At 37.1% G+C, this 13,460-nt stretch overlaps 1 protein-coding gene across 2 annotated transcripts in view; it reads left to right on the top strand.

The window, feature by feature from the left end:
• Positions 1-13,460, top strand: part of LOC104054686 (protein HIRA) — a 33,773-nt gene that overhangs the window by 14,507 nt on the left and 5,806 nt on the right. Inside the window, exons 10-21 of one of the 2 annotated variants that reach the window (XM_054082113.1) lie at positions 431-501; positions 2,313-2,418; positions 3,008-3,232; positions 3,980-4,065; positions 4,541-4,732; positions 6,089-6,259; positions 7,763-7,967; positions 8,694-8,798; positions 9,570-9,718; positions 10,816-10,977; positions 11,615-11,673; positions 12,640-12,745. In XM_054082113.1, the coding sequence (XP_053938088.1) occupies positions 431-501; positions 2,313-2,418; positions 3,008-3,232; positions 3,980-4,065; positions 4,541-4,732; positions 6,089-6,259; positions 7,763-7,967; positions 8,694-8,798; positions 9,570-9,718; positions 10,816-10,977; positions 11,615-11,673; positions 12,640-12,745 (1,637 nt within the window). Of the gene's footprint in view, positions 1-430; positions 502-2,312; positions 2,419-3,007; positions 3,233-3,979; positions 4,078-4,540; positions 4,733-6,088; positions 6,260-7,762; positions 7,968-8,693; positions 8,799-9,569; positions 9,719-10,815; positions 10,978-11,614; positions 11,674-12,639; positions 12,746-13,460 lie in introns of both variants that reach the window. The other variant, XM_054082112.1, reaches the window with a different exon arrangement.

Below are 13,460 nucleotides of genomic sequence, written 5' to 3'. Positions count from 1 at the left end.
TTACTTAAACAAGTAGTCTGAGTGAGGATATGGAAACCTTATCAGTTTTCTGTCTCCCACTTCTGATGGCAGTTTGCAACATCCTTATCTCCGAAAAGCTTAGAATAGAAGCTGCCTTTAGCATCTGTAGAATCACTTTTTGAGTGGCAGAGAGTGTTCTATGAGTGCAACGTAAAGGCAAAGTTTGTTAAGAAGGGCAGTCTGTGTTTCAGAAAGGGGAAGAGGGTTGTGTCAGCTGTTGCCCAAAACTTCTCTGTGTGTGTAGTGGAACGGGTAGCCAGGTGCTTCAGATATGCCATTGGCACACAACTGCCTCCTGGCCACATCTTGTTTGGTAACTATTGTTAGACTCTGGGAGAGTATGAATGTGGTGCTATTTGTGGTAGCATAGAACTTATAAATTCCTAAGTGTTGTTTCTTCTGTTTTAAGCTCACGTGTCTGAAACGCCCGTTAGTTGTCATACATGAGCTATTTGACAAGTCAATCATGGATATCTCCTGGTAAGTGGATTTCTGCTGTTTGTTACAAAAGCCGAAGTGTTGCTATCAACTTTAGGTACACACATTAACTGGAAATTCCATAAAACAGTACAGGTTGTAGCTGTTGGAACAGGAAATTGGTTCCTGAAGTTTTTCGTTCTGATGCGACATCTTTGCTAGCAACATTAGGAACTGGCATGTGGTCGCTTGAGCCTCTGTAACATTAGAACTGAATAAAAATTAATACATTTAGAACATGACACAGTAACATATCTGTGGAGTGAGTTTTCAAAAACAAAACATTTTTCTTTCATGTTTAGATTAAGGTTAGAGAGCCAGTAAATGGAATATTTCATGAGAAGTGCTGCTGTTGTGCTACAATAGCTTTGAATAGTTTTGTTTTCCTGTAGTGTTTTTTATTTCTTCATCTGCAATTTGCACATTTTTCATGACATAGAGTTATTGGGAGTAATGGCTGATTGACATTTTGCAGTTTTTGAGGAAGTAGCTTTGTGGTATAGTCAAGAAACAACGGATCATGAGGAAGCTTGTTATTTTGTGTCCTGTTTTACAAATTGAAATGTATGGCTAAAATGTCAGTAATATGGAATGTTCCCAGAAACATGCTCCATTCTGAAAGCAGACTATGTACACTTGGAGAAATCTGACACCATTATATTGTTGTAGCCGTCTCATTTCTATTTTAGAGTTTTAGACTTGGATGCAACATCACAATATCTGAGCATGATTATGTTGTCATGGCACAATTGCTTGGATCCAGAGGTCAATAGGACCTCAGCAATATTTTTAATCCTTGCTGGACTAATCTGGATAGGACCTTAGAGTTCTGACTGCTGCTTCCCTTTCCTCTTCTGCTCTCTGTAACGAGTCATCTGTAAACCACTATGTCTCTGTCAGCTCTACAATTGGAAGCTATTGGATTAGCAGTCAAAACCCATACAATATATTTTTTTTCTCAAATGTGCGATAATAGGATATATATAGACGGTTATCATTCCATTAAGACTAGAATTTATAGTTTCTTCTCTCTCTCTTCCACCAAGAAAACCTCTTGAGACTTCCAGAAGAGGGTTGCGATGTATCCCTACGTACAAGAAAATGTGCAGTTTGCTTAAAAAACGAAATTGTGAACAATAACAAAATCAAACTTGTGTGCTTGCCCAGTACAGAGATTTTGGGACTGCTCAGAGGCACATCAATGCTTTATTGCTGTCGCAATGATGATAGAGAAGAGACATTTACCCAACACACATAGCTTCTTTCCTGAGTCTCATCCCTTCTTTTTCCGATCTTGTTTGGACCATAGGCTTTTCATAGGAATGGACTACCTGTTACTTTTTTCTGGTGCAAGATGAAGCCTCCTTTTCCATGGGCCCCAGAAAGCAGTTTATCCAGCCTTAAAAGAAGTGTATTGATGCTCATCTGCTGAAGGCCCCTTTCTTCACCTACTTCTATTCACACACGAATTTTGTACATCTTTTGAGGGAAATGCATTTATAACGTTCTCTCATTGTTCATTGTGTGCACTCTTCTCTTTTACTGCTATAGAAAGGTTTTCTTGGTGCTGATTGTGCCATGGGCAGGTGTAGTTCTAATGCCACCTTCCTGTGTATAGTCTCCAAAGGAGTATTGGCACGTGGAGTCCTGCTGCCCATCGCCCTGGTGTCTTGCTGTCCCACTTCTTTGGTTCCACCAGTAGTTGCTGTGATAATAAATCTTATGCTTAGATTTTTTATTAAGCAATATATTGTGTTGCCCCTTTGCATCAATGAAAGAGGCTGAAAACAAAGATGGACCTTATTGTCCTTCAGGACCCTTAATGGACTTGGTATTTTGGTGTGTTCCATGGACGGATCAGTGGCATTTTTGGACTTTTCCCAGGATGAACTTGGAGATCCTCTCAGTGAGGAGGAAAAGGTACAGTAAGCATTCAGAGAATCTGTGATTGTATTTAAGGCATGTATTGATATAATTAAAATATTGGACTACTTATAGAAGTATGTGGCGACTGATTTCCATGTTACAGAAAAATGTGTTCTTGTCTACTTTACAAATCAATAAAAAAGAGTAGTCAAGAAATGAATTTGTGATACTAATTTTTATTCTGGAAAGAAAGTCTATTTGGAAAACATCCACTAGCTTACTTACACATCATTATACATTCAAAGTAATTACGTGGCCGAGCAAACAAGGAGTGGGTGCTTCAAAACACTTTGAAATTATTCTTTTGACTGTGTATATGCAGTCTTTTTAAACTGATTACTGTTGACTGCTTTTTTCTTCTCATTACCATTAGTGAATAAAGCTTTGAATTCCAGTTATTTTACATCTAGACTTAATGTTAGCTGAATGTATAAAGAAAAAAAAAATCTGTAGTTTATAAATGATACAGAGAAAATTTGAATTTTATGGATTCCGTTAGATTTGTGTGATTGTGTTATGTTATAATTAGTGATGTTATGCTGGCAATTGTAGTCACCGTGTCATACATTTTTAATGCCCACAGAGCAACATTCATCAATCCACTTATGGTAAAAGTCTAGCTATAATGACAGAAGCTCAGTTGTCTACCACTATTATTGAGAATCCAGAGATGCTCAAGTACCAACAGAGACAGCAGCAGCAGGTGGAGCAGAAGAATGCGTCAATTAAAGAAGCATCTGGGACAGCGGCAGCAGCTCCTAAAGTGGCAAGCATGGTTAATGGGGAGAGTTTGGAGGACATTAGAAAGGTAGGTGTTCTTGAATAGTCACGTTTATAGTGTCAAGTACTAAGACAACAAATACTGAACTGCTTATGATAAAATCAATTTCAACTTCCTTATTTGTGTTGAAGGCATGTTTTTGCTTATGAATGGTCCTGTTGACATTACTGGCACTAGTTGAAAAGTTAAAATGCTTTTAAGTAGAAGTAAGACTATATGAGGGATAAGGGTTGTGGATATTTCTATGATATGTTCTAAATTGTTGGCTTGCAGCAAGGAAACCAAAGATAGTTAATAATCAGAAGTAGTTGGAACTGTGAGTTCTACAGTTCCAACTGCGTAACTGTGCTTCAGTTTCTCGCTGGAGGAGGCTGAAAGCATTATTTAATTCTTCCCTAACTATAAACCGTAATTTTTAATAAAGGATTCAATGTACACCGATAAGAATGTTTTGACTTGACTCTCTAATGTGGAGGGGGAGAATTGGGACTCTACTGTACTTTGCAATGTATGAACTTCTATTTAAAAACACCTATTATTGGTCAAAAAAGTTGTGGTAGTGAAATACACGTGTATTAATAAGATTTAAGTTGATTCTACTTATACAATAATAGCTTGGTTCAAGGACAATATAGAAAAAAATCCTTGTTAACATATTTTTAATTGAGGAACATCTTTCATCTAATACACCTATTCTTGTCAGTTGGGAAAAAAAAACGAAAACAAAAAAAAATTTCCTATTTATTGAAAATAATGAAATATGTTTCCCAACAGAATCTCTTAAAAAAACAAGTTGAAACACGGACAGCAGATGGTCGGAGAAGGATCACGCCTCTCTGCATAGCTCAGCTGGACACTGGGTACTTTTCAAAGTGGGCTTTAAAATCCTTATTTTCCTTTTTATATTTTTTCTTTTTTTTTTTTTTTCTGATTCAAACTAAGGATTCTGACTTATTTTAATCCTATGGCATCTAAAGCACTTGCTGGAAATACCTTGTGTACACTTAGGAAATATAGTTTCAACCCATGTTCTCTTATATCTAAGACCTCACTTCTGATAGATATGGGTAATTCTCATTATCTACCAATATAGATGGGTGAACAATGCTGTCATGTATTGCAGGTTCCTATCTACATTAATACTGGCTTTAGCATCCTTTGTATATGAGAAACTGTTCTGGAAATGTAGGTGTTGGTGGTTTGTTTACATTGTACGTGAGTATCCACATGTGGAAAAGGGAAGAATGGAAGAAATAATTGAGTTAAAATTATTCTTCTTCAATTACTTTTTAAGTGGTTTTGAGAAATATATTTGTTGTTTGTCTTTTTGCTTAGGGATTTTTCTACAGCATTTTTCAATAGCATCCCAATATCTGGATCTCTGTCTGGCTCAATATCTTCTCAAAGTAACCAGCAGCTCATGTCATTAGATTCTAATGCAGCAAATGCCCTTAATACTTCAAAGCCTTTTGTAGAGCCAACAACAGCTAGTATAAAACCAACAGATGATGCAGCCAATAAAGATGGGTCAGTATTTACAGTTTTGTTTTTCACTCGTATAACTCTGTTTAGTATTTAGTTCTTGTTTACATTTCTGTAATTGAGCAATTATGAAAGTGTCTTCCTTACCTCGAAACTTAAAGAATGTAATATTCCTGAAAACATCAAGATTTTATTAGTATTTGGTTACTTTTTAGTGATGATCAGTAATTAATAAATCCATATACATACTTCTGGAAGTGAACTTCAGTGCAGTGATGTACACAGTGGACTACTAATGCTCTAACAAATTGACTTGCTTATAGAATACTGGGTTGCCTTTAGTAAATAATGGAAAAATTTCCAGCAATGGAAATAGTGAAGCCTGTTTTCCATCTCTCTTCAAACACAGTAATGCTTCTTCCCCATGTGACAGCCCTGTCAGAGCACAGTGATACTGACACGTCAGTGCACATATGCTGATTGGCCAGTCTTTCAGATTCCTTATGGAGCAACTACATTTTACTTGCTTTTCCCTCAGTGATAACACTGTCTTGGTTTCTTCTCCTCAATCTGTTTTTATAGCATCTGTAAGAGGCACAATTGGAACCTCTACTATTTTATCAAATTTAGTTGAAATTAGGCCGAAAAATGAGTGGGTGGACACTGAACAGTGATTGACAGATAAAACTATTGTCTCCTCTTCTTTGGAAATTTTACTTCTAACAGCTTTTTAGTACAAACGTCAGTTATATTAAAGCCATTCTTTCAAGTCAGTCTCTGAATGAATTGAAAAATCTCTAAAGTAAACAGCTATTCAGATAACAGATCCCTGGAATGCTTAGTGTGGGGAAAACACATTCCTTTGCCTCAGAGTTATGCTTGGAAAGGCCTAATAACTAGTTTGGATTCAGCAACAACAAAATCAAAACTTGGCATGAATTGTTTCAGCCCAAATTGTTTGATAAACGGTGGAATATAATCTTGTAACAGAAAGTATATAGTTGCCTGGTAAAACCGGGAACCCCAGTCATCATTTAAAATAGTGATCCTTTACCTTTGGTTACATAAGTACCAGCTGAAATTATCACTTAATTCCTGAATTAAAAATACATAATGAATGAATTGGGGTCTTTCAATCTAGATATTACAGGTATCTAGCAATAGGAAGCTCTTTGCTCCAAATTCTATCATAAACAGCTTCTGAGAGTAGGCAAAACATGCAAGGTACTGATGCATGAAAGGGAAAAAAGTGTGTCGTAATTTGTGTGTGTACTTGAGTGAGAGGTTTTCAGTATGGTTTCTACACAGTATAGCGAATGCTAGCTAGTTGTTATGAGCAATGCAGATTACCCATACTAAATTACTTTCAATCCTTGTTTTCCTGTCTTTTTTTATTGACAGTGTAAATGCTACCCTTGCCTCAACTGCTCCTCCTGCATCGTCTTCCTCTGTGTTGACAACTCCATCCAAGATTGAACCTATGAAAGCATTTGATTCTAGATTTACAGAACGATCCAAAGCCACCTCAGGGACTGCTGTTGTAACAAATACAAATCAGACTGTTGTGGACAGGTAAGATGGAGCCTGGGGGCAAAAAACTACAAGGGGTAGTAATGAAGACAGTTAAAATGCTGTTCCTTTGTGGTATGGAGGTCATGGTACTGGAACTCTCAAAACTGTCTTGCGTCTCTTCCACAGCTGGAAGGAAGGAGACAGCTGTGAATGGGTAAACCCTTTGCTGTGAATATCCTTTTGTACGTTCATCTCTGGCATTTTGAATCAAACAGACTCCTCAAAATATTCTGAGTTAAAACTGTTGTTGCAAGAGGCTGTGTGCGCGCCTGCCTCCATGTGTGGCTGCATGCATCTGTGCTCCTTAGAAGACAAAAACAGCCAGCTTGCACTGCTGTACAAGCGTGAGATTTACTTAAAGATAAGTTACCACCCATGTCTGCAGACAGCCTGTTATTGTAATAGCTGCAGTTGAATTTCAGTGTTTTGCCTTGGAGGTGTGCAGAGAAGTCACTTTGATTTTAAAGGTTTTGGCTCCGGATCCACGTGATTTAAAAAATTAAAAAAGCAAGCCTTTGGTTTTGTGACAGTGTGTGTTATGGCATAAGTATTCCTGCTTCAGCAAAACAAACAATAGGAAACGTAGTCTTCAAAAAGAAGTATGTAGTCCTCTAACTAATTATCAATAAAATGTGGTTTTACTAAATACCTCAATATTCTTATGTCAAAGGGTTTAACCATATGATGCAGAAGAAAGATGTGTTGAATTACTCTTGTAATTGCTTCTAATGTGTCAGTAGAGTATGGCTAAGAGTGTATTGTTTGGCATAGTTCAGATGCCAAACAGTTTAGATTGTGCAAGATACTTCTAGGAAGCAGAGTGGTTATTCAGTAATGGGCAAAACATTGAGTGAATAACCAGCCATTTCAGCAAATGGGAAGAGTATGATCAAGGCTTGGTTTGGGGTGTAACGGTTAACAAAAGAGTTCACAGGGATTTGTACTTTGTTGTCTTTAGTTACGTTGGATTCCTGAAATGGAAAATGGAGCAGTGAAGTTATTTGTAAGGTTTACAAATAACTTTGCACCCTTCTTCTCGTACTTAGAACTGAATAGGACAACTTTGGGGGCTGGACAACAGCTTCAACAAAATGAAGCTCTGCACGAGTAATCAGGAAGTGTGATGTCCATTGGAAGGGAAAAGATTAATTACTTTTGCATCTTAGAGTGCTGAATTGTTTGTATCAGCCCAGGGAATGATTGCAGTTGGAACTGAATGTGAAAATAAAGGTGTTGTGTACAGCTGTATCCAGTAGCCAAATGTTGATGTGATTACTTTTTTCAAAAGGAGGGTAGCTGTCCTATCAGCTTACATATCTATTACACATTGAACTCTGTGGAGGATTTGTTGTCTCTGTGGCTTCCTCCAGTTGCCTTTGTGCATTTTGAAATACACTTAAACATGGCTAAGAACATTATCTTCAAGAGTGCAGTGTGTAAGGTATGTGGCAACTTTTGGAATCAGCTTGTATAAAATGTGAAGTATATTTTTTATTTGCTCAGACTGAAGGATCAGAATTTAATTAAAGACAATAAGCCCAAGGATATTCTGGAGAGCAGCAGTGACAGTGAAGAGAAGATTCCAGCTGCTAAGCCACTCATTGCACCCAAACGGAAACTGGAACTTGAGGGAGAAACGGTAGAAAAGAAGAAAAAAGGAAGGCCTCGAAAAGACTCCAGACTTGTACCAGTAACTCTAACTGTTCAGGTGAAATAAAAAGGATTCATTGTGGCTTTCAACGTTTATTTAATAAAGTCTGTCTCATGTCAACTTGTCTCCTCATGTCAGGGAAACAGGAGTAGTATCCTTACCTATAAAATTACTCTTTTTATGATTTAAGATTATCAAAAGGAATGTGCATGGTGTGGCAAATGTTTCCATCCTTTATATATGCAGCTACTTACTAAATAGTACCAGCTGCAGAGCAGTGATAGCCTGTGCAATGACTGCGTAGGATAAAATGAAACACCATCTGGCTCTGGTGTTCTTTGATGGAGAGTGGCCCAAGCACAGGAGAGTGACTGCGATATGGTGACTAAAATGGTTATGCATTTACTAGGAATTATGAAGTAGAATTAGTAAGTAGAATTAGTGTTTCCATTGTTTTAGGTCATACAGATCCCTCTGTTTTCAGTATTCAGAGTTCAGCTTTTCCAGACAATCTACTAGAGCTTCCATTAATCAATTGCAGGTGAAAAGTGAGAGGGTATAACCCCTCCCCATCTAGTTTGTTTTGTTTTTTAATTCTTAGAAGCCGTATTAAAAATTGGTATTTATACAACTAATTGAAAAAATATTAATATTTGCAATTGGCATTATTTTGAATTTTTAAAAATATTTTCTCTTTCAAATCCATCTATTATAGAATATCTTTTTGTTTTAATGTTTTTAATGGAAAAAGTTAACTGCTTTTATGGTTATCTTTTTTTCCAGTCCCAAGCTACACTGGCCTCCGAGAAGGATGCTGCTTGCATCTCTGCTCCAGCATTAGCACTTAAACTGCCAACCCCAATCCCACAAAAATCGTTTACTTTGCAAGTAAGTTGACTCTAAGGGGACAAAAGCTTAATACTTAAAAAAAAAAAAATCCTGGGTTTTTTTTTTTTGGTATGCTTAGATTATTCAGATCCTTTGGTAAATTAACATTTGAATACGTGTATTTGTCTAAGCAGGCAAGGTGGTATAATTCAGCTTCTAAGAATATGCCTACATGAGAAAAGTTAATGGCAAATTAGTTAAAATTGAACACTTCTGGCCTAGCTAAATTTCAAAGAGGTTCATCAGCCCTTCCTTCTCATTAATCAGAATGTGTTGTAAAGAGAAGAATCTCCGACAGGGTAACTGCTGTGTTGTTATTACAGTTGCGTTGGTTGTACACTGCTGAGGAGAAAACCCACATTTTGTGAGAGCTGTCTGGAGGTGCTCTGCATTGAAGAGACTGGCAACTAATATTACTTCGTGTATTTATGAAATACTTGTTTCTGTGTGTTTAGGCTGTGGTGATCTGGTCAAGATTGTAGAGAGACAGGGCACATCTAGACCTGATCTAGTGCCCTTAATTTGGAAGCACAGGCTAGCCTGACCTTCTTTTATTTTTATACTCTGAATATAAGGCAATTATTTTTGTGTTAGCCAAGATGATTTTCAGAGGTTTGCTGCTTTTGAAATACCATAGAACATTTGAAGCCACTTCAAACAAAATGCCATGCTCAAATCCATTCTTAAAGGCAGCATTTTTTTATCTAATGGTAGTTGCTGCTTTTTTGAGTAGTTCTGTTCATCTTCCAAAAAGTAGTTTTTGTATTTCAGATTAGTTCAGATCCATCAATGTACCTTGAAGTGGAGAATGAAATGACCACAGTGGGAGGTTCAAAGCTGAGCAGGTTAAAGTGTAATCGAGAAGGAAAGGAATGGGAGACGGTCCTCACCAGTCGAATTCTCACTGCAGCAGGAAGCTGGTAAGAGTGTATTTTGAAGGAAGAGGGTCCCAAAGACCAGAAAACATTGCTAAGGGAACAGAAATACACTTTACAGCAAGTTAACTACACATAAACCCACATGTTTATAAATAAGTAGAGACTTTTAGAAGTGTTTTTATCTACTTCTTTAGAAAAGTTAATGAAATGGATCACTTCTGTTAGAGTTTTTTCTTTGTGCTGGGCTCAAGGTTTCCTATTTCCCTGCCAGCTCACCTGGTCTAATACGTTGATACTCTTAAATTTTTGTACTGTGGAGTGTTTTGTAGGGATTCTGCCTTATTTCTATTGACTATTTACTGATTTCATCACCCCTCATTGTAATTTTTATACAATCTTTCATAATAAATGTTTTGTGGATAAAAATACGTGCTGCTCTTGGTCTTAAGACCAGTTTCATGCCGAGTATCAGCTGTCTCTGCAGTCTTAAGGCATCACAGATTCTCATTAGCCAGTTACAATCATTTTCCTGTGTACTTACATTTTCCCTTTAAATTTTTTTCATTAAAACTGATTAAATCATGGTAAGTGATTCAAGTGGTAACTATTAAAGAATAAAAAAAGTGAAACAGGATGTTTTGTGACATAGAAGTCTTTTGCTATTTTTTCTCTTTATTTTTCTCAACTCTGCTTTGTTCCAACCTCAGAGTTCAAATAGAAAGTGTATTTCTGAAGCATGAGCCATGACCAGGTCTGAAAAAGCAGCAGCAGATTTTCAAGCTAAATACAAGTACAGGCTGGGGAAGAGCTTGTGTATACCCAAAAGCTTTACTGATATTTCCAACTGTGCCCATTGGTCTAATAAAAGATGTTCTCTCTGCCTGCAAACCTTCTCTTGCCCATTAGACCATCATATTAAGGCAATCAAATTAAGGAGCCATGGAATGCATCTGTGTATATACATAATCTGTCTAGTTTTTGACCTTTCCTTTTGGTGCCCAGGTCTATTTTAAAAGCTGTAGTACTTACCCTTTGGGGGAACTAGCCCATGTTGTATGGTAACTTAAGAAATCTGTCTGGTTTTGTGTGACTTCCATTTGACAAAATGTGAGTGTTTCTTTAATTTATTTTCTTTTTAGTGAGATTGTAAGTGTAGCCTGTGAGAAACGAACACTGTCAGTGTTTTCGGCTTGTGGTCGTCGCCTTCTTCCTCCTATAATATTGAATACACCTATTTCCACCCTACATTGCACAGGTTCTTACATCATGGCTCTCACCACTGCTGCTACGCTCTCTGTTTGGTAAGTGCCCTGTTACGCTGCAGCAGCTGGCGGGGCAGATCTTCACAGGTACCTGTTCAATCACGCCAACACGTTGCTGTTTAACTTAGGCTTAAACCACATCAGGTCTGAACCCAAGTCCATTTTTGGATGTAATATGAAGAATTAACTGGGCAGAACTTGAATCCTGTTTCTTCTCTGTTCTAGGAAATTGAATTTTATTCTAGAAGGAAGATAAAGGATCAGCTAGAAGTTACAGTTTGAATTAGAAATACTATAGCCGTCTTCAGGATACCAAGATAAAAACTGCAGTACTTGTTTACAGTTGTTGAATTTAATCTAATGTCTCATGCGAGTCAGAAGCCCTAAAGGAGTTATTTGGATCTTTAGTGTTTGCTTAGCTGTAATGAGGTTTCCTGATAAAGAGCCAGAAAAATTGTTCTCTTTTACTGACTTCTGTCTTGCCATAAGGGGGTTGAGTTTGCCAAAATAATTCTGTTGAAGCAATGAAGAAAATGTCAAAACAACAAAAAGAACCCCCAAACAAAGTTGCAAATAACACCCACTTTGTCATGAGTATTGAGAAGTGCTTTTGTTAAATGATTCTGAAGCTTTTGGTTGTTTGTAAACTGCAGACTTGTCCTTTTGGTTTTTTCAGGGATGTTCACAAGCAGACAGCCATTGTTAGAGATGAATCTTTGCAAACAATATTTTCAGGTAATAAAAATGGTGGTTTAGTTGCCAGTCTTTGAGCCTACCTGTACTATTTAGTGCATTTATGAATAAGCTGAAATTTTACAGAACCTGAAAAGCCTAAGCAAATAATTTTCCTTTGTTATTGTGTAATAAAGGGAAGTTGTTGACAGTGCTGAAATGCTGTAGAAATAATCGCCATGAGAATATCAGTGGGTAGCAAACTTCTGCAAGATTCTGTAGCTTACTATATGCTGGCTTGCTTCTGAATGTGAAAATGCGTTGTTGCAATGATTGCAAAATAAATATTTAACATAAATTTGCTATTGCAGCAATTTCTCTGTGTGCTTTGCATGTTTTATTTTCTTAACACTGAGCAACAACTTATTATCTTCAGTTTCTTTCATTGCCAATATGTGGTACAAAATAAATTATCAGAAAAGCAGTCTTTCAGAGCACATTCGCATCTTTTTTAGCTTTAATCCGTAGAGTACTAATCCAAACAGCTAGAGGAGTAGTTGTCCTAGCAGTTTGGAAATGTCTTCATTAGAAGTTACACACACAAACCCTGGGTCTGGAATATGCTGGGAAGTGAGGGACTCCAGTTATCCCACTTACGCTCTTTTCATAGAGAGCACACTTTCCCAAGTATGCTGGCTTTTAGAACTTTAACTTAGTGGGAAAAAGAAAGATAAAGGCTTCTTGAGTTACAGAAGACATGTCAGAATTGCTGAAGGTTGCCTCTAGATATGGAGAACGTGTGTATTTAAATCCATGTTCTGTATAGATTACAGCATCAAAAATAGGAATGCAAAAGTGTGATTTTAATGCTACTGCAAGATAACATTGTTCTCTTATGTCTTGAGAATAACATTGACTGAAACTTTTTCTGTTGGTTGCTATAGCTGATAAGTAGTGGTGGATAGCATTTTGTTACCATTATGAATGTTATGTGGGATTCCAAAATAATTGGTCTAATTTCGCTTGTAGGAAGTGATGCAACTGTCTCTCAGATCTTGCTGACTCAGCATGGTATACCTGTAATGAGCATGTCCGATGGAAAAGCATACTGTTTTAATCCTTCTCTTTCTACATGGTAAGATATATGTTATTTCTTGCTTTTACAGCTTTGCCTAACTAATGTGTATTCTGATTTACTGTTTCGCTCCGTATTTTGATGGTTAGTGTAAGTAGGATGACACGCCAGGCTTAGATTTGCTTTGGTTCACTATTGTATGTCTAGGCATCTAAAAATGAAAGAGTTAAACTACAGCTTACTTTATCACACTTTCCTGCATGGTGCCTGCTCTCTTATTTATTAACGTACACTTAGGCACTTTTACTAACATACAGCAGTTGAATCTGCCAAGCAGCTGGTCATGATTAAAAATAATCTGACTGTACAATTCACTCTTTTATGTAAAAGAATGCAGTTCTGGAAAATTTTTGTGAACCATTTTCAGAGTTTTGTTGGGAGTTTAGACATGTTAAAATGATTTTATTCATTTTCTGGAGGAACTAAGACCTGTGCACCACAATTCTGAATATTTATGTGCCTGACTTTGTCAGTCTCCCTCCTGATATTTTTTGGTCTGATGACCCGTCAAGTTTGAAGAGAGGTCTTTGTTTCCAATGTAAAAGTTTAAAGAAGATAGTGAGTCAGGTAGGGGAGGAGGGAAGAGATCACTTTGCCTCAGATAATTCCCACGGAAGAGTCATCAGTGATGTCCTAAACACAAAGAAAGGCTGCAGATGAGGCAGTGCCTTACAAGGTATCAGATAGGCTTTTGCTGTGGATTCTGTTACTTCTT

This window comes from Cuculus canorus, chromosome 17 (assembly GCF_017976375.1).
Source record: "Cuculus canorus isolate bCucCan1 chromosome 17, bCucCan1.pri, whole genome shotgun sequence".
Taxonomy (NCBI): domain Eukaryota; kingdom Metazoa; phylum Chordata; class Aves; order Cuculiformes; family Cuculidae; genus Cuculus; species Cuculus canorus.
The sequence above is the reverse complement of the archived record's forward strand: the minus strand, read 5'-3'. Positions and strand labels throughout refer to the sequence as shown.